The 27,055-nt window shown below is 41.9% G+C and overlaps 1 protein-coding gene across 9 annotated transcripts in view; it reads right to left on the bottom strand.

Annotated features, from left to right (window-relative positions):
• Ttc3 (tetratricopeptide repeat domain 3) overlaps positions 1-27,055 on the bottom strand; it is a 96,330-nt gene that overhangs the window by 58,605 nt on the left and 10,670 nt on the right. For 5 of the 9 annotated variants that reach the window (XM_050162047.1, XM_050162048.1, XM_050162045.1 and 2 more), the window contains exons 2-12: positions 25,221-25,375; positions 24,895-24,937; positions 24,345-24,495; positions 23,851-23,938; positions 21,482-21,535; positions 20,355-20,475; positions 18,366-18,451; positions 17,033-17,127; positions 15,877-15,939; positions 5,684-5,738; positions 456-618 (exon numbers count right to left, since the gene is read on the bottom strand). In XM_050162047.1, coding sequence (XP_050018004.1) covers positions 456-618; positions 5,684-5,738; positions 15,877-15,939; positions 17,033-17,127; positions 18,366-18,451; positions 20,355-20,475; positions 21,482-21,535; positions 23,851-23,938; positions 24,345-24,495; positions 24,895-24,937; positions 25,221-25,375 — 1,074 coding nt within the window. Of the gene's footprint in view, positions 1-455; positions 619-5,683; positions 5,739-12,334; positions 13,238-15,876; positions 15,940-17,032; positions 17,128-18,365; positions 18,452-20,354; positions 20,476-21,481; positions 21,536-23,850; positions 23,939-24,344; positions 24,496-24,894; positions 24,938-25,220; positions 25,376-27,055 lie in introns of those variants that run through there. The other 4 variants (XM_050162046.1, XM_050162052.1, XM_050162049.1 and 1 more) reach the window with 4 other exon arrangements.

Here is a 27,055-nt window from a genome sequence, read left to right as displayed (position 1 = left end):
ATAACTGTGAGGACTTGAACTTCCTAATCTGCACAGCAATTTCCAAGAGACAGATAGATAGGTAATGATAGATGACACGCATGCTACATGATTAGTTGCAAAGTTGGTTAAAAAAAAAATCAAGCAATACTAAAGGGCCCTTTCTTAGTAAATTATTTAAAAAAAATTCTTCTAAAATGTTATCAGAAAGTGCAAGAAGGGGTATTTTTCTACAGAACAAATAAAAACTTGATTACTGTGTTTCAAATAAACAAACCACTTTCAATCACCTGGCTGAACATAGCACGATCATACTCTATACAGACATCAACAGTACTCGAGAGACTTCACCAAGAGAGCATAACAGAAGTACAAACCATCTGAGAATCGGTACGGTCCTCCATTAATCCAAGAAATCCATTTTCAAACTTTTAAAGGGAATTCGACTGTAACCAAAAGAATCTTAGGTGAAATACCTTGCAGGTCTTCTATCTGTTTTTGTAACTTTACATGCTGCTGAATTAGATCCTTGATTCCCTCAGGGTCATTTTTACACAGTTTTTGAGCTTTTATGTTTGCTTGCAGGGCCCAGTCATATTCCCCCAGCATAGAAAGAGCATCACAATAACGATAATGACCCTGTTCCAAAAAGATAAATTTAATTTTTTTCTGAAAAAATATGCTTCAGGTTAAAGAAGAGAGATAAGGAAAAATATTTTGGTTGATGGATTACTTTAGGCCTATCAATGAAAAGTAAATTAGAATACTACCATCCCAGAAACTAAGGTGACTAATGAACGAAGAGAAAAGTTACAAATAAGCATGTAATGTTTAATAAATTAACCTAAAAAATCACTATTTTAAAGTTTTTGAACCCCTCAGAAAATAATTTAACTTTTGTTATAGTTTACTTTTAAGAAACAAAATATTTTAGCTAAGAACAGAACAGACGATGCCATTAGCTATAGTAAACAAGTTAATTTTTCAAAATATTTGAATGCAGTAAATATCTCAGCCGTGACCCCCACCCCCACTGTGAAAGCCAAGAGCTCCTGGAGTTGGGAGGACCCACCAGTATGAATGCTATTTTGCCAACACTTCCAAGAGCACAGAGACAAGAGAGAATTGCAGCTGGGCCAGCTCTCAGCACTTCATCTGCGTGTGTCTTATCTCTAAACAGTTTCCAGATGCAAGAGAAACCTGAAAGCCACAGGCTTTATGTACTCTTAATTCCAATGTTAAGGACTTTAGATCCCTTCTGGCTCAGAACATTAACTTTTGACTCTAGGAAGCTAATAGAACTAAGGCCCTTCCTGAGCCACTCATGCACCAAACTGAGATTTTTAGGAACAAATCTCCTAGGAGACGACTAGCAGCAGAGGCTGGAATCTGCAGCATTTCACACAAACAAAACCAGAAAACCTGATTAACGACACCTGGTCCAGATCTCCTTATTTATAATTTATCTTACAGAACACTCTTTTTTAACAAGAATCCAAATGAAAAGTCCCAAAAAAGTGTTTGTTTGTTTTTTTTTTAAAAAAAAAAAAACATCAGTTTGCATTAATAGAAGTCTGTGTATATGCGGATTCTGTGCTGTGTTCTTGGGACCTGTCTGTGAGTTCTAAGGAAATTTAGCCAGACTGTCTAGTCCCAGATCAAAGATACTGACTCACAAGGTACCTTGTTCAACACTGCTTGTCCCTAAGGGTGGGCACTCTACTTCCTGAGAGCTGAGATCCCTCAGACACACAAGGTCAAAATCCTACCTCTAGACACTGATCCGCGTCAGAGTTTACACAGGTGCTCTAAACGAGGAAAACACAGCTAGCCTCAAGTGACAGCCATAACTAAACCTTCAGAGAATATTTCCACCATTCCCTGCCACCTCCACTATTCCCACCTTCTATCAGGTCCCTTTCCAGCACTCCTAAAAAATTCAGTGCAACTTCCAATGACCTACAAGGGTTTTCTCAGATCTCTTTGCTGAAGTTGTTTAAATTAAGATTACAATTATCTCTTTCCTGAAATCAATTACCAAAGTCATGTTCTCCCTTTGATACTCTGGTTATTCTTTTAATCCCAGCACTCGGGAGGCAGAGGCAGGCGGATCTCTGTGAGTTTGAGACCAGCCTGGTCTAGAGTTAGTTCCAGGACAGGCTCCAAAGCCACAGAGAAACCCTGTCTCGAAAAACCAAAAAAAAAAAAAAAAAAAAAGAAAGAAAGAAAAAGATACTCTGGTTATTTATACCATCAAGAAGAAATCCCCCAGTGCTGGCCTATCTCCCATCCCTTGGACTAGAGGCCATCATTTCTAACCCTTCACCCTGACAACATAGCTGAGCGAAAGCATGGGTGAAGCAGGGAACTGGCCAGTGTCCAGGACACTGCGATGGATCTACAGGTAGGCAGGCGCCTAACCCAATCTGGACTCCCTTCGGGTGTCCCTCACATTAACCACATAGCTACGTGAGGGCTCTTCTTCCCTGGACTGCAGCTGTGCATCTGAAGGCTCTCACTGCACGGTAAAAGTCTGTAAAAATCAAGGCGCCTAGACTCTAGTTTATACATTCAGCTAAGATGGAATGACAAGGGACAAAAACAAAAGAAATTATGGCTTACAAAAACAAGAAACAAAACAAAATCTTGACTGTGGGCAAGAGAACAGAATGATCCAAGAGAGATGAGGAGCTGCAAGGCTAAAGACTGCTCCTTTCTGAAGAGAGCCTACACCTCGGCGCAGGAAGAATGCAGGAGGGGACGGACTGGAAGGAACTGGAAGAACAGAACAGCTTGAGGCTGATAAGGCAGGCATCTAGAGAGAGAATTCCAGAAGGTCTTCCTTGGGACTACATACACAGGGAGCATTAAGTACTCAGAAAACTTTTGACTCAGTGAGGAAAAAAAGTGAAGTTTTATTTTAATACTTTTTTTTTTAATAAATCTACAAGAGATCCTTGGAAAGCTAATATGAACTGAGTTTTAGTACTAAGACTTCTATTCCTCAATTGTTTTACAAACATTTATGAAATACTTGCCAAATGCAAGTTTTGGTGATCAACAAAGATTCTATTTCAAGCAGAAGACTCACTATGCCAACAGCAAGACACTGAGCACCATGTACATGAGCCCCAAACAATCTATCTGGACAGCTCACCATGGGGCGTGTGTGCACACACAGGTGCGCACATGTGGAAACCATCAGACAATTCAGGAGTCAGTTACAGCCTTCAACAAAAGGAACTCAAGTCGTCAGGCTTGCATGGCAAATGCCTTGACCTCATGGCCACCTCGGTTGCCCTAAAACCCCAGCTAAAATAATTTTATGATTTAGGAAAACAGAGACTAATCTGTGAACACACAGAGAGAACTAAGCTTTAATAGGTTATATATGTTTCAGATTCTCTTTTATTTACTAAAACTACAGACATGACTAAAATCTCCTTGGTAACTTGCTAATTTTTTTCCCTTTCCTTCCCAGAAGCAAAGATTAGCAGAGTAAGTGTTCTCCTAAACTGTGCTGTGTTTGCTTTTATTGATTCTTTTCATTTAATACTGTCTTTAAAATCCATAAATGTTAATAAGCTAACCGGCTTATTTCCAACACAATTTAGTCTCCGATAGTTTATGTCACTGGTCAGTCTCTGCGCTCTTGAGGTTTCTGCTGCTCTCACCCTCACATGTCTACTGCTGCTCTACGACTTAATTCTAGGGTCAAGACAGCTTGGATTCTAGAGCAAATCACAGAACCTTTGCCTTAGAATGCTACTTAACTGGACACACAGTATGTTTAAAAAGATAGTAAATGCTGAGAAGAGGAGAAAGGAGGAAGAGACTAGAAAATACCTAGAAGGGTCAGGGTTGGCATTCTTATGTGATTAGGAAACACTAAGTGAAGAATGGCCAGTAGTGAAATAGGAAGCTAATGCTCAAGGAAAGCATTCAAGATAGAAGACACAGGAAAGTGAAATGGGGTCCTGCATATCTGAGGGAAAATCAGGAGGCCAAAAGGTAAACAGAGTGAGTCAGAGAAAGAATAGCCAGACTGGGGTGGGAAAGGGCAGGTGCTCAAGATGTGAATGCATCAGGAAAACCAAAGCAACAACTCTGATTTTGGACCAAGTGAAAACATGACATATATCTACTTTCCCACTGGACAAGAATGCTGTTAGGACCGGCCTTCTAGCAGAGACCAGTGACCTCTACTACTCAGGAGAAAGGGAAGAGACAAGTTCAAGGCTTGGACCACAAGAGTGAGTTCAAGGACAGTCAGGACAACTTAATGAAGCCAACATCTCAAAAGGGAAAGAAGACAGCTGAGTGGGAACAGGGCTCAGCTGTAGGGTATTTGGGAACAGGGCTCAGCTGTAGGGTGTGTGTCAGTATGTGAGCCTCCAGGTTCAGTCTCAACTATCACTATCAATCAATCATTAGTGTGGAACCAAAACTGTACACAGAAAAGGCTTCAATGACTGTGTGTGTACATTTTACCATGTGTAGATATGCAAAAAAGTGTCTAGGGTACATAAACAGGAAAAAGTAGCTACCAGGGTACAGAGGATCAAGAGATTTCCTAAGGTACATGCATAGAGGATATAGTAATTACGGTGGGTACGTCCTACTTCTTCTCGAAGCAGGAAGTTATAAGCCAGCTCATTCCCACCAGCTTCCTCTACCACCCAATGCATCCCTCAGAACCCTTAGGCTCACGGGAGGACCATCACATCACCTCATTTGCTGTGCCGATGTGGGTCTGTGCTCCTTAGGCCCTCTCCTCTGTTCCGTTCGGGTTGTCTCTGTTCTTACCCCCCTACAACTTGATTAGAAATACATGTTCCTCATTTTAAAACAGATCTACTTACATTTTTATTTTGTATATGTATGTGCTTCTGTGTGCATGTGTGTATGGGGTGCCTGGGAGGCCGGAAGAGGTATGAGATCCTGTGGAGCTGGAGTTACAGGCAGTCTGAGCACCTGACTTGAGCGCAGGAAAATGACACTGGAGAGATATTGTCCTTTCAGACTAGGGCAAGCACTGCTAACCAGACATCTCTGCAGTCCTGGGTTTCTCGTTTCTACTGGCCATTCGGGACAAGTTTTCTTTTCCATGAGAACTTACTCATTTTACTGGTTCTCTTTCCTATCAGTTTTCTTACTTGCTTTAAGAGTGCCCTGCATATTCAGAATCTAAATCCTGCCAGCTATATCTGAGATCTGTGTATGAGTGATCTCGCCCTGGCCGCTTAGTGCATTCGTGCCTTGATAAGTTTCTGCTGTTGACTTTGTACACTGTGCTTCTCAAGAAAACTCAGGGCTCGGGATGAGAGGGAATACATGCACGCTGTGACGGATATGCACAAAGAAAATAGAATTAAAACTTGTGAGGAGCTTCGGAATCCTCTCTAATCCCGAGGCAGAAAGGAGCCTCATTCATTCTCCCTGAGTCCTTCCAGTCCTCTCCTCCACCCCTTCACTCCCTGCCTCCACGAAGCTGAGGGCTTCTTACTTGCAGGGATGTGCTTCACTACACAGCGCCCAACCGAGCCTTGAACTTACAGTAGACTCAGGAACCCGCCCCCGTCCTTGAGCTCTCTGTACTATCACCTGGCATTCTGATGTACAAATACATTATCCCCACAGACCGGTTTTCACACAGTGGTAAGGTTCAAGGGCTCGCTTGCTGTATGATACAGAAGAAGCCTACCTTTGGCCAGGTGTTCTTCAAAACAATGGCCCTCTTTCCATCACTAAGTGCGTTTCTAAAAAGAAAAACAAGAAATAAAGCATTTAAACATTCCATTTTTTTACTGTTAAAGTACTATATATCATTTACCTATTTGTACATTGTGAATTTTCCACGAATATAATCTAATAATTTTTAATCCATACAGTCAATGTCCACTGTAGCAAAGTTAGAAAATGCAGAAAAACAAAGGGGAGAAACCATCTGGTCCACCACAGCCCCTCAGGATCAGGTCCAGTATTCCCAGAGCATTCCTTGTCTCTCCAACATCTATGCTGACTTATTGTTCCCATGACTTTCTATACTCTGTCTTTTAACAGAACTTCTGATTCTCAACAAGGTAACTCCCAAGCCTTCTGTACACCATGTAAGTTAAGCTACACTGAACAGAGCAGACTCCAGAACAGTAATTCTCAACCTCCCGATGCTGTGACCTCTCATATTGCAGTCACCCCAACCATAAAATTATTTCCACTGCCACTTCATAACTGTAATTTGCTACTGATATAAATTGAATGCAAATATCTGTATTTTTCTGATGGTCTTGGATGACCCCTATATGAAAAGATCATCTGATCCCCTCCACAGGTTGAGAATAGCTCCTCTAGAACATGAGTCCCATGTTAAGTGCAGTCAGAATACAGCTTCTGGCTCCTGCAGGATGTCACTGGCTCGGGGCCTACTCTCTCATCTGTGAAATGGGGAAGGTGACAATGGTGTAGCTGTTCTGTTGGGGTGCATACTACACTAGAACAGTCAGGCACTGGTCTGTCTCCTGGCACCTGTCTTCAAGGACGCCCCCACACCACACCCTCTCCGAACTGTCTAAAGCACTAGCTCAGACATCTTGCTCTTTCCTGTAAGCTCACACATTCCGTGTCCTCCTCACTGTCTGTTCCAGCTCCCTAGTTTAAGCGCCTGGTGTGACTTCACTGTTCATCATCTCAGTCATGCACACCAAGTCACTGTGCTCCAAACATTAAAAAGAACAAAATGAGGTAGCATACCATCAAACATTAACACCTACTGAAGGTATTAAAGATATTAAATATTAAATTATTTATATTGAATATTAAGGATACTAAAAAAGAAAAAAACAAAATAATAAAACCTCCTAAAGATAAACAATTAGATCGACTGGTAAGGAAAGAGGGATGGGCAGGAGATTCTTTGCAAACTGATCTATGGCATAAGTGACCACACAGTGCACGGGGCAGACTGTTAACCACTTAAACATTTCACATATGGCCACTGGTCCTTCACCCTCAACACTAAAACAAGCTCAGGAGGCTGTGCATCTAAAAACGGGCTGGACGGTGGTGGCACACACCTTTAATCCCAGCACTAAGAAGGCAGAGACAGGTGGATCTCTGTGAGTTCGAAGCCAGCCTGGTCTACAAGAGCTAGTTCTAGGAAAATGAGGGCTGTTACACAGAAACCCTGCCTCAAAAAAAAAAAAAAAAAAAAAAAAAAAAAAAAGAAAGAAAAGAAAAGGATGAAGGAGTTACTTTCATTGGTTAATAAAGAAACTGCCTTGGCCCATTTGATAGGCCAGCCCTTAGGGGGGTGGAGTAGACAAAGCAGAATGCTGGGAGAAAAGCTGAGTCAGGCAGTCGCCATGATTCTCCCACCGGACACAGACGCAGGTTAAGATCTTCCCTGGTAAGACATCTCGTGAAGTTATAGGGATATTAGAAATGGGTTAGGCCAATATGTAAGAGCTAGCCAATAAGAGGTTATATCTAATGGGCCCGGCAGTGTTTAAAAGAATACAGTTTCCGTGTAATTATTTCGGGCATAAGCTAGCCATGCGGAGCTGGGGCGGCCGGAACGCAGCCCACTGCAGCTCCTATTACAACAAGAAAAAAAAAAGGGGGGTCAAACTTTTAGAAGAAACATAGAACACTCTGGTGGCCTTAGAGCGGACAAAGATTATAAACACAACACAAAAAGTGCTTACCAGAAAGGAAGAAACTGAAAAACTGCAATATACTAAAAATTGACAGCAACTGATAGCTGCTGTGTGTGTTGTAGTAGGGAGGCGAGTATGGGGTCGGTTCTAAACTTTCTACCACGTGCAACCTGCGGTCAAACTCCGACTTTCCAGTGTGATGGCAGGTGCCACCCACGGAACCATTTCATCATCCCTAGAACTGAGAGCTTCTGGAGAAGACAAACACCAAGTTCTGCAAGGGCAAGCCACTGAGAATGGGAGATGCTTGTGGTGCTGCCTCAGTGACTGTCACCCAGACCACAGCAGTGCCATACAGGCAAGCACCCAACTCGGGGAAAGACCAACAATTACTTCACAACAGGACATCCAAACAGGCAATCGGCACATGGGAAAAGGTTCAAGTGTCCTTAACCAACGTACAGGCGTGCAGACCAACTAGGCTTACACCACTCCATACACACCATGTTTAAACTAGTGCTGGTGAGGACATGGACTGAATCTTACACCCCGCAGGAGACGGAATGATCCCATCACAGGAAAGCTACCACGACAGCAGAAGACAAGCAGGCCCTCTGTCCCTGGCTGTACACTTAACAGACACTGGTACCACCAACAGCCAACTGCAAACTACCAAAATGCCCATCAATGACACGCTGGATAAAATATGGCCTAACCATGAAATAGGTGATTACTGTAAAAGTAAATGCAACAACATGAACCCACACACACACACACACACACACACAATGATAAGAGCCAAACACAATAAGCCAAAAACACACAGTACACGGTCCCACTTGCATTGCATGAGAAACTAAAACTGCCCAATGGAAGTCTAGACAAACATTCTGGGGAGAGGTGGACAGCAACCAGAAGGAAGAGCAAGGGGTGCCTGGGCTCTGTTGGGCTTCAGGTGCTATTTCAAACTCACTTCCGGGAATCCAGTCTATTCCCAACACAGCTGGCCTGATAGCTAAGTCACAGGAGGCACCCTGCCACCACAGGGGAGGGAGGAGTGGCAACTTTCTAGCCAAGTCCTTCAGGCTACAAATCTAGGACTTAGATTGACAGCCTGGGCCATGACGTATCACCTCAGGGCCACCTTCTTCTACAGCCTGGGAATTAAACTTTTCTCACTTAGGCCAGTTCAGTCTACTCCCTAGATCTAGAGCAACCGTGCAGCAGCAAGTCTCTCCGCCTGGGCATTTCTAGAAGTCATCTACACAGCAATCCTCACAGTTCTCAGCTTACAGCCTTCCACTGGCAGTTCCTCTGGCTACAGAACATGGTCCACATGGCTACATCCAACCCTCTCACATCCTGGCAGGCAGAACTGGAGTTACCAATGGTAACTGACTGTCAGCCTGAAGTCTTTCGACATTCTCCCCATCCTCAGCCTTGCTGCGGCTCCTCCAAACCAATTTCCTGGAACCAGAAAAATTTTCTAAAGGTACTAACCATGAGTGACAGCCTCAAGTTGTTTGAAATTCTTTGGCCTCCTACCACCCCACTTAACAGCCAACAGCCTTACTATAACCTGCAAAGTGTAGACCCTAACCACCTTCTCTCCCTTCTGTAACTGAGCCCACTGGTCACACCGTCAGTTCCATGCACACACACACACACAACTTCTAACTGCAGGCTTCACATTGCTGGCTCACCAGCTAGAACACAGGGACTGTATCTATTCTTCCCCATTTCTGGCATCCGCCATAACAAGAACCCTGGTATTACTTGTTCAATCAGGTTGAATGGTATTAACATAGTGGTACCATAACAGTATGCCAGTTTGTTAATAATTTAATAACCCATCTGGGGATACATGAATTTAAGTAGATTTCCCAGCATGTGACCACATCTTATACCTGGAGCAATGTGAACATTGATGTTCATCTAGACCACTGCGGCCAAGCGAGCAAGAGGGGCTCTGTGCAGGAGCACTACAGTCCATGACAATGGGGCACTTGAGATGACAACTGCCACAGTTCACGTGTTCCAACTTATTATAATTACCTTTTTATTTATTACTCTGGGACCTTAACACAGACAGAAGATCAGATTACGTGATTTTCTTTCAGGCTTAAGGTTTCCAGGCCTTGGCTGCCTGGTTCTGCCTGTGAGTGGATCAGTACTGAACGGTCTAGCAATCAAACTCAAGGCCTGCAGTCCCAACGTCTGCTTAGGTTCTGTTCCACACCCATCTCAACTGATGCGGGACAGGGTGAGGGAGGAGATGCTACTCACGGACCTTCTCAAACCACAACATATATCTACGGGGTGAAGTATACAAGCCCTTGGCTAGCTGTCAAGGATCTCCCCCCTCCTTGTATTTATCAATCATTACTTTCAAGGTCAGACTAGATTAAAAAAGAAACAATTAACTATTCCCCAAGTAGCTCAATGTTACTATTAAAAGCATAAAACAAAATTCACTCAGCTACTGTTAAATACACAGTGACTGACAGCCGCCAACAGAAGCAAGATGTTTCAAATGCAAGCTCTAAAACTCGACATGCTCCTTCACCTAACAGAGCAAAAGCAGCTTACCAATAATTTATCCTAAGACACATTAGCACCTGAGTATTGAATATAAGTAAAGTCATTGAAACCTGCATTTAATTAAGTGAAAACTATATAAATGTATATATATTTCATTTTTTTGGGAGGGGGGTTTCTCTGTGTATCCTTGGCTGTCCTGGAACTCACTTTATAGACCAGGCTGGCCTCCAACTCACAGAGACCTACCTGCCTTTGCCTCCTGAGTACTGGGATTAGAGGCGTGTGCCACCACCACCCACTCATTTTTGTTTATTCTTTTTCTATATCCTAATAATTTTCTATATTCTAATAATTTATTCTTTTTCTATATTCTAATAATTTGTAATTATAAGTAATCTACAGACTAATCCAAGTAGCCCTAACTACTATAATAACTAACATATATTAGTACAACTTGATGGATCACTTGAGTATCCAGTCAATTAAAATGTTGCCCACAAACAAGAACAAGATCTCAATACACACTGGTATATATAAAAGTTTTAACATTTAGCCGGGCGGTGGTGGTGCACGCCTTTAATCCCAGCACTCTGGAGGCAGAGGTAGGCGGATCTCTGGGAGTTCGAGGCCAGCCTGGTCTACAAGAGCTAGTTCTGGGAGTCACCAAAGCTACAGAGAAACCCTGTCTCGAAAAACAAAACAACAACAAAAAAAATTAACATTTAAAAAGCAAATTAGGATTGGCGAGATGGCTCAGAGGTTAAGCGCACTGGCTGCTCTTCCAGAGGTCCTGAGTTCAATTCCCAGCACCCACATGGTGGCTCACAACCATATATAGTGGGATCTGATGCCTTATTCTGGCATGAAGTTGTACATGCAGACAGAGCACTCATTCATAAAAATAAACCATAAAAAGGCAAATTAGACGACAGCATATGTAGTGGTTTTTCCACTCATGATTTTAAAAAGGACGTGTCTCACGAATCACCTCCAATCGCCTTTATTCTGATACATATGATGGAAAGTGACTTGGTTCACCATGAGCACTTCTAGAGACATGAGGCAGGATGGAAACACAGGCTCTAAGAGGGTAGGAAGGGGATAGCACACAGAAGTTGTCAGTGGATCCTTTCCAGTTCAAAACTTTATCATGTGCACCCATTTCCTTTTTAAGAAGGGGGAAAATGGGGCTGGAGAGATGGCCCAGTGGTTAAGGGCCATCTGGGTTCAGTTCCCAGCACCCACAGGGCAGCTCACAAGTGTCTGTGACTCACTCTTCTGGCTTCCATAGGCTCTATGTGCACACGGTGCATACGATGAATGCAGTAAACACCTGTACAGATAAAATAGTTACAGCTCTTTAAAAGGGAGCACACTCCCCAAACAGTTGGCAATCTAGTGCTTCTAAATAAAAACAGACCATGCGACTGAGAACCACAAGGAATAATACAAATAGCACACAACAGAACTAACCATGTAGGCCCTGCAGACATGCATTTGCAAGCATGCCCCTCCCACTCACTCAAAGGAGGGGTAATTCACAGAAACTGGTTAAGTTGCTGTTTCTCTGTTCTCAGAAATTCAGAAAACAAATCAACAGGACTTAAAGTCTCTTTGCTTTAGAACCAAATCATGGTTGGGTTCTAACTAAAAGGAATATTGCAAGATAAATAAATACCAAAAGGCTAAGGATTTTTCAAAGCAAATTAGAATATTCAGGGATACATGCCCCCCATCTCCAATTACATTTCCCCTTAGCAATGTTCATTATGCCCCTGAGAAGAATTCAAATTTCCCAAATATGTGTTTCACAAAAATGAGACAGAGCGGGCAACATCTACTCAAGCACATTACATAAGCTTTTGCAGCTGCCTAAATTAGGCATATCTGATTCCTTTTCTTATGATACTGGAACTTTCTGGTCACTTGAATTACAACTATCACTGTGGTAACGTACTCTGACTGTGAAGTGTGCTTCTAGAAGACCAGAATAAAATCTCATCCAAGCCTGGAGTCCTGGCATTCACAAGCACACTCCTAAGCCTAAAGATTCCAAGGGAGAAGCAGCAGCAGCAGCAGCCTGAGGGCGCGTCCCAGCTCCTTACTTCACACATACAACATCCAGGCCCAGAGGGGTGTGTGCTGGCTCTTGGCCTCACCTGCATCCTCTCAAAGGTCTCTCTCTGAGTGACAATCTCTTTATTTCAACAATACAGTCACCACGGATTCCTTGGTCACTTCAGGATGGAGCGTCTGCTTCCCAGTTCACACCCCTTCATCTCTGGCTCTTCCTCGCAAAACTACAACATGACGGCGTTTCTCTCCTTCAAGATCATGTCTCGTTCTGACCCTGATAGTTTTGTATTTTCCCTTCTATGTGCATTTTAATTATACCTGTTTTACTTTTTATCAAATATCTCAAGCATACACAATTCAGAGAACGTAACATTAACATGAAGGACACTTGTGTATCAACTTAGCAGGAATTGAACATTTTGCCATATTCACTCCGGTTCTTTTTACAGGTTTGTTACAGATGACACCCACTGTACCACCTCTCCTGTGTCCAAAAACCTTGTCCCCTCCTTCTCTCCCCAGAGATAGCCACTCATTTGGTATGTAACATGCCCACACATTTTTAAAACACTTAAAATTCATATTGTGGGTGCATTATTTTGCATGTTTTAAACAGTATATAAACGGCATCGCACGGTACAAATCATTCTGCAACTTGCTTGACACTCAATAGGGCACTCATTTTAAGTGCTTTTAAAACGTCTTCATATGAACACATCGCAAGTCATCCATCCTCTCCCTCCTGATGGGCTTCCGTTGTTCCCGTGTCTTTACTCTGACAAACAACGCTGAGTGAAGGCTTGCTCGTGTCTTCTGGGTACACGGCTGACAGCGGAAGGGCTGCGGAGTGTGCATATCTTCACCTTGTCAGACTGCTCTCCATAGCGACTGTACCATTAACACTGTCTCCAGGCGAGGATCAAAGTTTCCTCTGCTCCACATCCTCTCAAATACTTGGTATTACGAAGGTTTTAAGCCTTGCCAATCTGATGGGCACGAAAGAGAGACCTGTAGTTTCAATCTGCATGTGACGTAGGAGAGCAGGCCTCCTAAGTGTGACAACGTCCCATTTCCACCACACTCTACCGTCACTTCCCAAAGTGACTGACAGTAAAGACCACATCCAGGCAGACTGGGCCCAGGCTCCATCTGCAGCACAGTTTTCTCCCACGGTTGTGGAGGTTTCAGGAATAAAAATGTATAAAGTACTCAGGACAGACCGTCATAACAGTCAATGTACATATTTTACCTCTTTAGAGAGAAATCTTACCAAAGACATTTTTAAAATTGAGTATTTTTTCTAAAGTTTTAGGATTAATATTTCAGAATCACTTATACATTTTAGCGTTCACTAAAGCCTTTAATCTTTTTTCATTTCAGTTTTCTTACAGGTTGACATCTGCTTTTTTACGACCAACAGAAGTCTGGCCTTGAGAACAACTAAGGACTACACTGTCTCCCAGGGTCACTGGATGGATATTTTATCTCCAGCTGTTCCTGCAGCTGCTTGACCAGATTACCTTGACAGGTCTAGCCGGCATCCACATAATGTGGGAATTTCACAGCATCTTGGCCTTGGTAACCCAGCTAAAGGAGTTCTTCTCAGAGCAAGAGTTCTCCTGCACTCAGGCAAGCATCTCAATCACTGGCAGCGCATCCCTAAGGCACATCATCTACTCAGTGCATCCCTCATCTCTGCATTACTGAGCAAAACCATGGGCGCAATGTGTAAGAAGTAAGAGCATAGATTTTTATACGTTTAAGGAGCATCAGATACATGCTGGTAACTGCCTGATACAAACTAGTGACTCTCAAGTACACTAACCTGCCTGTAATGAGACCAGAAGCATTCAATTACAGCTAGAGCATCGACAAGGTGCATAGATAGGAAGGTCTGCTGCCTATTCTTAACCTTCCCCTCCCTGTCTGGGGACTGTCTCTACTTTCACACCTTGTTGCAGCGGGGGTTTGGGAAGATCTTCCTCGTGTGTCTATCTTTCAAATACTCATAAAAGCAGAAATCACCCTGGTTTGCCTCTCAGCACTCAGAGCTGGAGAGGAGATGACCTTCTGCCTGGCAAGATTTCGGTTAGATACCTCAATTTTCACAAGCGTCTAGCCAAGTCATGAACCTATTTATCTGATCTTGAAAGCATACAAATTCATCTTGAAACAGTACAGAGTATCTGTTAACTCTGGGCCTAGCCAGACACAACCTAGGCATTTGTAGCTCACTTCTTGTCAGAACCAGTGGAGAACAGTGGTATTGACGGACGACTGTGTCAAGCCCATCCACTCCGCTAGTCTAGATAGCCTCGGATTATCCACGGCTTAAGCCATCTAACAGCTGCATAACGTTAATACAGCGGTATTCTCCAAGGTGGTTGGGTTACTGGTGATACTTATTTTCTTCTTTTTAAACTCTTGTATTTTCCAAATTTTCTACCATGAGAATGTGTTCTGTTTATAATAAAAGAGAAACACAATAAATGTTACTTTTTTAAAAGGCTACATACTTGGAAAATACTACACCTCCCCACTCCCACTCCCCACACCCCAGGTGAGTGCTTTAGTAAAAACACCTGACAGAGGACTTCTCAGTTTTCATGACTTCATAGAAAACCTCATCAGAGCAACCCCCAACTGCATTTTTCCATTTTTCCTATCATTGTTTTTAGAATTTTCTCTATCACTTAGTTAACATTACTAATGATCCACATAACAGCTTCTAGGCTAAGAATGAGGAAACCACTTTCAACCAAACAATTGCTGCGTTTCTTTATGAATAATGAGAATTTCATGACTTTCCAAGTTTTACTTTTTTATTTTAGGCAACAGAAAGTAGAAGACGAAAATGAATTATAACTAGTATCTGTGTAAGACCTTCGTCAGGCAGTCTTGTTCTGAGGTCCCAGGCTCTAACTTGGTTTTCTAATTCGATGTGTTCTGAGTATTCTCCTCTGCATGGATGTAGTTTTTGGACCCCCCAAACTTACAATAAGACAGGGCATAATTAAATACAACAATCTGTATTTTTTAATATTAACACTTATAACTTATATACTAAAATATTTTAAAGGAAGGGCAATCGAATCATAACAGGGTAACATTTTTTCACTCTTTCTCAACTCATAAATAAAAGCAAATTTCAAATTTGATAAGAGACTAAATTAATTATGGTTCTATTCCATTAATACCACTAAATTTCTATGTGTTCTTTCATTTATGAAAATATTTATGTAACTTTATATAACAAGACAAACGAACAGCAGATTGGACAGAGCAGAGGACGGAATGTGCTATCGCAGTCACAACAACGTCGATGTCGCCAGCATGGCCTGTGTCTGAGACTCACTAGGTACAGCAACCGTTGGCGAGCACAGTGCAGGACTAACGCAGCGTACCTATGGAGGGCGCTGAGAGACTAAGATGACAGGAACTTAGCAAATGCTCGGATCTTGCTGCAATCATTATAAATGATCCCCCCCCCCCAATTTAACTACTTCAGACAAAGAACTAAGAGCTATCAGGGATTTTCTTGCATACCTGCAAGACAGATAAATGTTTCCCTAAAATAGGTACTGGGTATAATAATTCAGTAATTAGATTACTTTAACCAACTTACCTAAACTGTCCCATACGAAGAAAACAGAGAGCTCGGTTACCATAAAGAAGATGGTTTTCAGGTCTTAAAAAGAAGCAACATTTAGTCAGTAAAACACATAGTATCTGAAACAAACAAAATTCATACTAAAACAAAAAAAAAAGTCTTCTTAAAGCTTTACAACTATGTGGCAGAAAAGAAAGAAAATAGGATTTAGAATCTTGACTGGCTGAAATTCAGGTTTTTGACATTCCTAGTATCTTGCTCCAAGACTGTCTGCCCTGCAGAACTATTGTGGGAATGGGGCCATCACAGAAGCCAGCCGACTACACAGGACAGAGCAGTGGAGGACAGTCAGGACTCTGACACTTCGACTGCTCCAACAAGAGATACTTGTCAAATGCAAAAGTAATAGTAACAGGTATTTTCAAATTTTGTTAATTTTCACTGTCTCAATTCTGCAGCTTTTCGGTATAACATGGAACTAGATTCCCTCAATCCCTGTGAATGACACAGTAAGAAAGGGGGCAGTCTACAGGGCACCCCTAAAGTCTGCAAGAATGTGAGGTGGCCCAGCTCAGATGAGTAAGCTGTCCTGGAGGACAGCTATGGAGATCAGCATCTGAGTATCGTGTGAAGCGCAGACATCTACACCCTCAACAACCACAACTATTCTCTTTAAAAGCTTCCCCAAGAGCCGGGCACTGGGGGTGCACACTTCAATCCCAGCACTCAGGAGACAGAAGCAGGTGGATCTCTGAGTTCAAGATCAGCCTGGCCTAAGAGTAAGCTCCTGGACAGCCAAGGCTATGCAAGGAAAGCTTTCTCAAAAACAAGCAAGCAAGCAAGCAAAAAGTTCCCCCAAGAAAGCAAAGCCTCCTAGAAGGGAGCATCCTAAACATGAGGAGCAAACACACCCTCCCAACAATCAGCTAATGGGTAGAAGGAACAGTTGATACAAAAGGAAGACAAGACAGAAGAGAGGACTCTAGTGAGTCTGTGGAAAGAGTAGTGTCTTCCTGGCCTGCCTGGTACCTGCTGGAGCAGTCAGGCTGCCAGCACTGCAGACACCACAGGTGAGCAAACCACACTGCACGGCAAATGGAAGAGTCTAGAGTTCTCCTAACATTCTGCCAGGATCACCACATGAAGGGTTTATCTTCTGCTTTGCTCTTACCTATATTCAATGGCTCTGGTGTAAAAAACAACAGCTAGATCAAATCTTTGTTTGGAAAATTCTTCATTTCCTCTCATTTTCATGAGTTCTCCTTGCTGAGAAACCAAAGTAAAAGAAGAGCCATCAGTTAGCTCCAGGGACAATCAAGACCCCAATACCCAGGAGAACTATTAGAGTACCAGGGGGCTATTTATACAGAAAATAAGAATGTAGTCTCTACTATTTTGATATATTCAATTAGTATTGAAACCATATCCATGGTTTCTACAACAGCAGCTGCAACCTAGCACAGACAAAAAAATGAATTAAATTAATTAGTTTTTTGTCACCGCCCCTAAAATGTGACTAACACACTCAGCTCACATTGTGCTGGGTATTACAAGGACTCCAGAGAGAAGAGCACATGATTGTTATCTTGTGTGCAGTGTATGTGTCTGTGCATGTATGTTGCCCATGTGCAAGCATGCAAAGGCCAGAGGAAGGAATATAGAAAGGACAGTTACATGTATGTTACCATCAGAGAGAGAGTGTGTGTGTGCGCGCACTGTGTGTAGACATGTGGAGGAGGGTACAAGCATGGTGTCCTCCTCTGTCTTTCCACCTTACTCCCTTAAGACCTGAGGCTAAAGCCAACGAATTATAAATAATAATAAAACAATTTTCTGTTGTGGATAGTGTTTTATAATAGGTCCACTTTTAAATAAAATTTATCCTTAAGGTACAGTGGTCTAAAATGATACGCATGGTAAAACTATAGCTTTTGGTTACTAGTGAATGTAGTATTATCCAATAACCCTTGATATTTCAATGTATTATGTAAGTCATTGACTCACAGGCAATGCTGACTAACTGCTAAGTATAATATCACAAGTTAACAAGAATGTATATCAAAGATGCTACATATATAACTAATTTTTTTACTTCAGTTACTAATATTTTTTAATTAATGGAGATTATTAGCAGTGGCTTTAACTAAAATTCTATAGAACATTAAACATAAATTTTCTTTAAAATTGAGTTAGGAGTCAGTCCTTCCTCTGAGTGAACTGTGACACATAGTTTACATTTCGATAAGGATATTACTAAAGAAATTGTATTACTCAATGGATTACATGCATGAGTGAAAAAAATTTAATTTTTAAATCATTAGAAAATTTTAATTAACATATTTCTTCTTAAAAAATATTCTAAATCAAAATTCCTTAACATTTTCCCTTAAGCATGTTACTTTAAAGTAGGGCCATTATTTTACTTTCTATGGTTTTATTTTTCATGCCTACTGAAAGTTTTAACAGGCGATTCTTAAAATACATTTACAGGTAAGTGTCCTTACCTTCACACAATGCATGCAACTGTTCCTTCTAAATTCCTCAAGCAAGTTGCAATTCTCAGTTACGACTTTAGTGATATGGTACTTATCTGAGATTTGTGTCGGGAGAAAGTGAGAGAGAGCATTAGTTTTAAACTGGGTGTTCATGGTATTCTAATTCTTGAGTTAAATCAGTAACTCTATTATGTTCATTTATTATTAAACGTTTTAAATAATTTGTATGTTTTTGTAATCTCATATATATACATACATATATATGTATGTATATGTATATAAAATATTTAAAGAATAAAAAGTTGGGGCTAGGAATGTAGTTCAGTGATACAGCAATCACCTAACACATTTATCTTATATGACAAAAAAACAAACCCCAGAAAACCACTCACTGCTTTTGTAAATGTTTTTATTTCTAGCAATTAAATTTTTATTATTACATTATTACTGGAATAATATTCTTCCTTCCTTCATAACATACTGTGATTAGGGCTCATAATTACCAAAGCCAATTCAACAAACAGTATCAAGTACTTTCAATGTGCAAGATACAATGTCCAATAAAAATGTATGAAGACAAAAATGAGAAAAACTATTTTCTCAATTGTACTTCGTGTAGTGAAAGTATTTAAGGAGCTTTATTTAATATTTGACTTCACAGAAAAGTTGGTGAGAAATTATCTGGAATACTATTCTAATAAAAAAACTTAGTAAACAAAAATGCAATAAACTTTGTGACCACAGGTTATCAAGCCTCATTCTCTGCACTTTAAGCTATGACAAAAAAAGGATTTTAAAAATCTGATTTAAAAATTTACTACACCAAAATTATAGTTAAGCTTCTATCTAACCAATCATTAACTTCCAAGATGAAATAAATTTTTAACACTTAAGATTCAAGCAAGATCTGGGATGTTCGCCAACCATAGTATTAAGAGACAGAGCTGAGTTCTAGAAAGAAGCCTGTGCTGTTCTGATTTCAGAGAACTCGAGTGAGTCTTCCTCTAGATTCTAGCACTGAGGAAAACCACTAACCCAGCGGCTCTCAACATTCCTGACACAGAGACCCCTTAATACCGCTCATGTTGTGGTGACCTCAACTGTAAAACTATTTCTGTTGCTACACATAACTGTAAATTTGCTGTTATATGATATGATAATGTAAATAGCTGATACTCAGATTGTCATAGGCAACCCTGCGAAAGAGCCATTTGACCTCAAAGGCATCGCAACCCATGGGTTGAGAAACACTGACTTAACCCTCAAATTCTGACTTTACTACTGAAAACAAGAACAACTACACCACCTTGCAGTACAGGAAACAGAATCAGTAATGAGTCCACACTGGTGCACAAGACATGATAAGCAGCTGCGTTGCTCCATCCCTGTGATTACGGGTCCTCAGCAACGCGATGAGAAAGCTCTAAACACTCTGGGTGAAGGACACCCCAGTGTCAACAATGGAGCACAAAGTTCCATTTACTTATAGCACCTACACCAGCTGACGTACATACTCTTCTCAGTGGAGAGGACAACTGTCTGCTCGTCATCTACTACAGGGCCACACGGTTAGACTGTCACAAACACGGCTCAGTCAAAAGCTTACAGGAAAGCACTGCTAAAAGTGTGAGGCAGTTCCGTCTCACATTACAGGGGAGCGGATGCAGCGGAAACATGGAAACCATGTTAGGAGTTGCAGTTCCTCTGATGAAGACAAGAGAACCCCAGCTGTGGTTCTGTCTTTGGGGTATTATATATAATAACACGACATCCACAAGGTAGTAGCTCTAAGAGTATAATGCCACAAAACCAGTGAGACAAGAAATAGAGAATAAACTAACCGCAGTGTTGAAATTCTCTTGTTTGAGCATTATACCAGAACAAAAACACTGTTTAACTACTCTTAGATAAAATCAAGTACCATCTATGTACACACATCCCATCTTCCCAAATAATAGTCTTTAAGCCAGGCTCAACATTTAAAGCACTTATACTTACATTCAGTAAAGAAAACACTTAGCATGGGCCAGCAACAGTCAACTGATCCTAATTTAGGTAGAATTGTTAAATCACCTGTGTATTTTATCCAATTTAAAGCTTCTTCCATTGCCAAGATTTTCTGTTTCAAAAGAGGAATGAAGAAGGGGATGTGGGCATTAATTCTAAATTTATGCGGCATTATGAGTTCACCTCCTACAGTATTTCAGAGCACTGATAAACATCTTGTACACGTATTTCATTATCTGTCACGCAATGCAGAATAGCTGGACTCCCTTAGGCCATACTTGCAGGTCAAGAATGTTTCTGCCATGGTTACAGACATGGATGCTGAGACAGCAGGAGAAATCAGTAACACGAAGGCAGAGGACTCTCAAGTCACATGTCAACTAGGGACCTATCTTGAGCACAAGGTCTCGAGCAACAGATCAGGGTTCAGAACAGGGCCACAGCATCTGTAGCAAAGACTGACATTAGCGCATGGCGGGAAGATGGGCCAGCAGTGCAATGGTGCTCTCAGAAGTTCACAAGAATACACTATCTGAGAAGCTGAAATCACTTCAGGAATTAAATAGCTGAATTGCTAATGTCAGTATTGGCCTTGAAGAACAATATAGGCAATCCTGCCTCCAGGACATTACAGATAGACTTATATTTGTACCTGAAGGAACTATATAGGCAATCCTGCCTCCAGGACATTACAGATAGACTTATATTTGTACCTGAAGGAACTATATAAGCAATCCAGTCTCCAGGACATTACAGATAGACTTATATTTGTGTCTGAACGTATATAGGTATAGCAATTATCAAAACAAAACAAACACACCTCATACCAAGGACTTAATTTCATTGGAGAAATACATATGAGGCAAATAATCTAAAGACAAAGTGAATAACTTGTGAAAGACTTAAAATTATGCTCTCTCTCTCTATATATATATATGTATGTGGCAAAAAGTGGCAAATTTGTAAAATAAGATTTTTTTACAACATACAGAAATTGGTATTACCAAAAGCTACATGTAAACAGCTGGGTACAAGGAGTCATTAGCTGGGAAACATGCAACGAGACTATCATCCATTTGCAATGAGTGTTCTGGGCTCTCATTTCTTTTAACACTTACATTTTCTATTTTATAACCAATTCTTAGTAAGCCTTCAATAAGGAATGAATCATTCTGCAAAATAAAAAAGAACAAAAACCACACATTTTTCTTTATTCTGCATATTTTATTTGAGTTCTTTTTCGGGAGGATAGCATGTGTGCACACGTGTGTGTGCGCATGTGTGCGTGTGAGGGCCAGAAGCTGACAATATATGCCTTCCTTGATCTCTCTCCACCTTACACAGGGAAGGAAGGTCTCTCACTGGAACCCAGAGCTCACTGTTCATTGATCTAGCTAGCCAGCTTGCTCTGGTGATCCAGTCTCTGCCCTCTGAAGCTACTAACAATACAAGCTGGCCACCACGCCTTCCCAGCATTTACTTACATTAGTGCTGAGGACATAAACTTCGTCCTCACGCTTGCATAAAAGCACTTCCCACTGAGCCCTCCTCCTAGCCTCAGATCTGAATTTCCAGTGAACCCAAACCAAACCTATATTTTAGGAAAAGTCATGAGTTGCACAGTGGCATCTAAATGAAAAGGGAATCACAGACAGGACAAATGCTCCCTGCAACTGCACCAAACCTGAGAATTTATCACTTCCTGCAAAGGTCACTCCGCAGTGCATACTCATAAGTCTATGTTCATGTGTAAGTGAGACTTCCTGCACTATCAGCTGCATAAGACTAGCACACATAATCAAACACAGAATGCAGTACTTAGCAATGATAAACAGCCATGTTACTAGGTTGGGTATTTACTACAATTTTTACAATTATTTTAGAGCATTCATGCTACTTATTAAAGGAGATTACAGCTAAACAGCATGCCATACTGTCCTGGCAGCAGTCTCACACAATCATGTAATTCTGCAGTATCATCTTGCTCAGTGTTAAATACAGTCTATGAGATTGAGTCAACAGGGAAACTAGCTAAGGACCTGGCCCTCAGAAGGGCCCCCTCAGTAAGTGATGTCTGACTACAGTGCTCTACATACATGATAGTATACTTGTCACAAACACTGGCGTGGTGAATATGCCCCTTTAGCATCCTGATGCAAATCAGAAATAGTATTCCATACAGTTCTAGTTTAAAAAATTATACTGTAAGACAGGCGGAAGGGGTGCTCGCCTTTAATCCTAGCACTCGGGATAGAGACAGGTGGATCTCTGTTGAGTTTGAGGCCAGCCTGGTCTACAGAGTAAGTTCCAGGAGAGTCAAGGAGGTTACATAGAGAAACCATGTCTCGAAAAAATTGTATGTATATATAACATAAAATGTACAAATTTTTGAAGTTCATCACACCTAAACTTTTAATAAAGGTATGTACACCAGCTGTGTTATTACAACTGATTTTAGCAAAAAACAAACACCCTTCTTCCAAATGTAAGCTTCAACTAGGAAAGTACCAAAAACTGTAAGCCAGCCCAGCACAGAACGCCACCTCAGTCTTCCCTGGCAGTTCCCACATAGAAGTGACCTGTCGACATAGGCTCACGTCAAAAGATCACCATTAGTTCCAGAGTCCGTGGCGGAGGCTTCACACCCAGGCTCTATGCCTTATGGGCACAATCCTGATAGCTACTGGGGCACATGGATCCAGTACATCATCCTTATCGCTTCGATACTGAGCAAGTCCATGGACACAAAATATAAAGCCGCGTCTTGCTAACTGCTATAAACTCCAACTGTAGAACAAACACTATGTATTTACATTCTTGTGTTTCCTCATCTTTTTTATGTACGTGGAAGAACACAGAACAGTGCATGTATGTCTGCTCCATGAGCATGGGTGTGGTGGTGTATACACCTATGCACATATACATGCATACAGGTGGAAGCCAGGAGGACACCAGATGGTCTGCTCTATCATCTTCCACCTTTGAAATGACCTCTCACTGACCCTGGAGTAGGCTGGTGGCCGGCAGACTCAATGACCTCTCACTGACCCTGGAGTAGGCTGGTGGCCGGCAGGCCCAATGACCTCTCACTGACCCTGGAGGAGGCTGGTGGCTGGCAGACCCAATGACCTCCCACTGACCCTAGAATAGGCTGGTGGCCGGCAGACCCAATGACCCTCCCACTGACCCTGGAGTAGGCTGGTGGCCGGCAGGCCCAATGACCCTCTCACTGACCCTGGAGGAGGCTGGTGGCCGGCAGGCCCAATGACCCTCTCACTGACCCTGGAGGAGGCTGGTGGCCGGCAGGCCCAATGACCCTCTTGTCTCCACCCGCTGACCCAGTGCAGAGGTTACAGGTCACATTTTTCTACAGGTGCCAGGACCCACATTCAGGCCCATGTCCACACAGCAAGCACCCTTCCCCACTGAGCACCCCATCTCCTACTCATTTACAGTCTAAGGGTGGGAACCCCATTCTACCACTTACTGCAACTTTCTTTGCCAAATCCACAATGTCTTCCATCAACTCAAGATGCTGTAATTTCTTCAAACTTAGCTCAGCGGCACGAGAACGGCTTTAAAGACAATTGTTTTTAAAGATTAGGATCCCAAATGTACTTATTTACTGAATGTTACATTTATATGAACTTTGTATTTATGGTTCTATTTAAACTGTGTGGAAGGTTCTTTTTCTTTATTCCAGGTAACAATACATCAAGTGTTCAACAAACAAAAACTATCTTGTCCTCTCTCCTCTAACATTGGTATTTATAAATAGTTTATTAACGTTTTACGCAGCTTCAAGTTTGCAATCTATTACTATTCAGGTAATTCATTAAAATGCTATAATCATTCATTTATATTCAAATCCCAAGTTTTTACTTTTTCTATGGGCACCAGCCTCCCACTGTACTTCATATTCCTAAGTACTGAACAATGAGCTATCATAGTTCTTAAAATTATTATTGCATAGGAACTTACGTGGCTTCCACACAGGGATGCAATCTTGATATTATAGAACTGTGTTGTTGATGAAAAAGAAGTGGCCAGAAGATATATAGCTTAATGGTGTCACAGTAATCTTGCAGGATAGAAAGTGGCTTACTACACCACATATTGCAGATGTCATATTCTTAATTAAAATTAAAAAGTTTAAAATTAGTATTTTCAAATGAATCAATACTGTTAGTAGGGAAAAGGTTAAATAGGTATAAAAAGGCAAAAACTAAAGGACTAAAATATTCAATCTATTAGATATTAAGAATAAATAATTATTGGCTGAATTCTAGCTTAACAGAAAGATTATAGCTTCTAGTCTGAGACACGCGTCTTGTCATGTTGATCAAAGCTGGTCTTGAACTTCCAATACCTTTGCCTCAGCCTCCTTCCCAAGTGCTGGGATTGCAGGCCTGTGTCACCAAATCAAGCTAAAAACACATCCTAAAAGATCAATTGTTATGTCACTGTGACTGGATGGATGACCTCCCTTTACAGTCTCCAACAATTAGCATTAAAGTGTTAATATACTCACCTAAATTTTTCTCACTTTGGGCATAATCTTTATATTGCATACCCTAAAAGAAGAAAATTATTCTGATTTTTATCTGGTAAAATGTGAAAGTATGTACGACCTGTGGTTCCTCCACTCCTCTTGGGCATTCTCGTGGGGTCTGCTGACTCTGTCCCTACAGCTTCTCCTGAGGAGCTTGGCCAGTCTCCAGTAATAACAACTGCTGCTTACCTCCACTCTGCATCATGCCCTTCCCTCCTGAGACCACTCTTGCCCATCCTCACATGCCACAGAAGCCCCTCTCAAGTAGAAAGCCTTTGGGACAGAGAGCTAACACGCCTACTTACCACTCGGTCACAGTAGAGCTCAGTCACCCGGACATAATCGTCAGTGGTAAAGTCGGGAGCACAGATACAGTCATCCTCGTAAAGGCAACCTTCCAATAAGACGTCATCTGCCAAACTGAAGTCTCCCTCATCAAAATCGTCCACAGTGCACAGTCCTATGGAGACAACACACATCCCAGTCAACCGGCGCTCCAGGCAACACGAGCGCCAGCAGCTTTCCCTACGGTATACCAGGAAAACATTTGGGGCCTGTATCCTAAGGACACACCCCCAATCAGAACCGAGTCTCTAAGAGTCTCATCCCTAATAAGCTCTTCTTTTCCCCTGGACTTTTTCCAAAAAGCTTCATCTATTTCTTCTTTTCTTTAGGCTCACATATTCACCAGCTCTACTCTGAACTTGTAGTGTCCATGTCTCCCTTGAGTAGAAGATAACTAAGGGCATCTCACCCTGAATGTGCCTAGCAAACTTCACCTTTAAATAGTGTTTGCCGAATGCAGAAAAGACATTCTCCTATCGTGTACCGCCCTACCCGCTACATGGCATACCCTAGAATACACCATTTCACAGCATACAAACTGCTACATCCTCAACCATCTTGACTCCACTGAGAAACCACTTCCTGTCAGCTGCTCATACGTCCCTATTCCTATTCATCTCTCCATAAGTCTCCTCCTGGACAGAGCACAAAAATGGAGTGGTTCACTGACACTGCTCTCCATGCCGCACCCAGACCTGCCACCCTGCGAATCCTTGCTCACTACTCTCTCAGATACTACAAGCACAGCCTTGCTGCCAGACTGCAAGCGAGGAGGAGGAAAACCAATCTGAAGTTTCAGGCTGCTTCCCCCCTAAGCAAAGTCCGATGGCAAGGATTTTCCCATCTAAAGCTACAATACCCTGCAAACGCGATCCGTGCAAACACAGCATTCCATTCCTTCCAGCTCTTCTCTCTCTACCAGCACCTCCTAACACCCTGTGGTCTCTTCGAACCCCACTGCTGTTAGGTCAAGTTTGTCTTTAGACAGACCGTCACCGGTGGAACACACACCTATTTCTTCAATCAAGCTGTACGTTCAGTTTATTTGTGACAACCTCACAATATCAAAAGTGAAGAGCAAGCTTCCTCAATAACTAGACACATTACACGCCATACTCTGCACCAAGTGCTCTAGGCGACGTCTCACAAATCCTCACAGAGACTTTCAAAGTGGACGCATGTCGCCATCTCTACTGTACAAATGGGAAAACACGTCAGTAAAATTCAGTAATTTGCTCCAGGTCACCAGGTGAGGAAAGATTCAAACTCAGTCCTCAGTCTTCCCCTTCCCAGTCCACCGCCCTGGCCACACTAAGCTATCTGATGTCGCCTTCTCGGCTAACACCCGAGACTACCGCCTCACGGGCCTCCTGTTTGCCAGGACCACTTCCCAGACCAGCATCAACTGCCTGAGCCAGTTTTAAACCCTCACTTGGATCAACTCTTGATCACACCAGCAACCATTTCAACTGCCTTTTCCCCCATTGCCTCCCATTCTTCAACCTAACCAAGAAACTTTCTGCCTTACCCTACCGAGTCCTCCATTTTCGCTCCTTTTGGTTTTCCTACAGTTTTGTTCCATTTCCATCATTTGAAGGAAACTCTTTTAGTAAGGTCATTAATGACTCTCTACAATAAAATGGTCAATTGCAACACCTGAGGTTACCTGTTCTGCATGAACAAGACTTTCAGAGTTTAAGGAATTTACACAATAGCTGTGAGAAATAAAGACACCATAGCACCTGAAATTAGGCACATAATATGGAATGTGTTATCCTCAGAAACGCATACTTTT

This window comes from Alexandromys fortis, unplaced genomic scaffold, assembly GCF_014885135.2.
Source record: "Alexandromys fortis isolate MF-2015 unplaced genomic scaffold, M_Fortis_MF-2015_v1.1 scaffold_128, whole genome shotgun sequence".
Lineage (NCBI taxonomy): Eukaryota > Metazoa > Chordata > Mammalia > Rodentia > Cricetidae > Alexandromys > Alexandromys fortis.
Note: the sequence above shows the minus strand (reverse complement) of the source record. Positions and strands in the feature narration are given on the sequence as shown.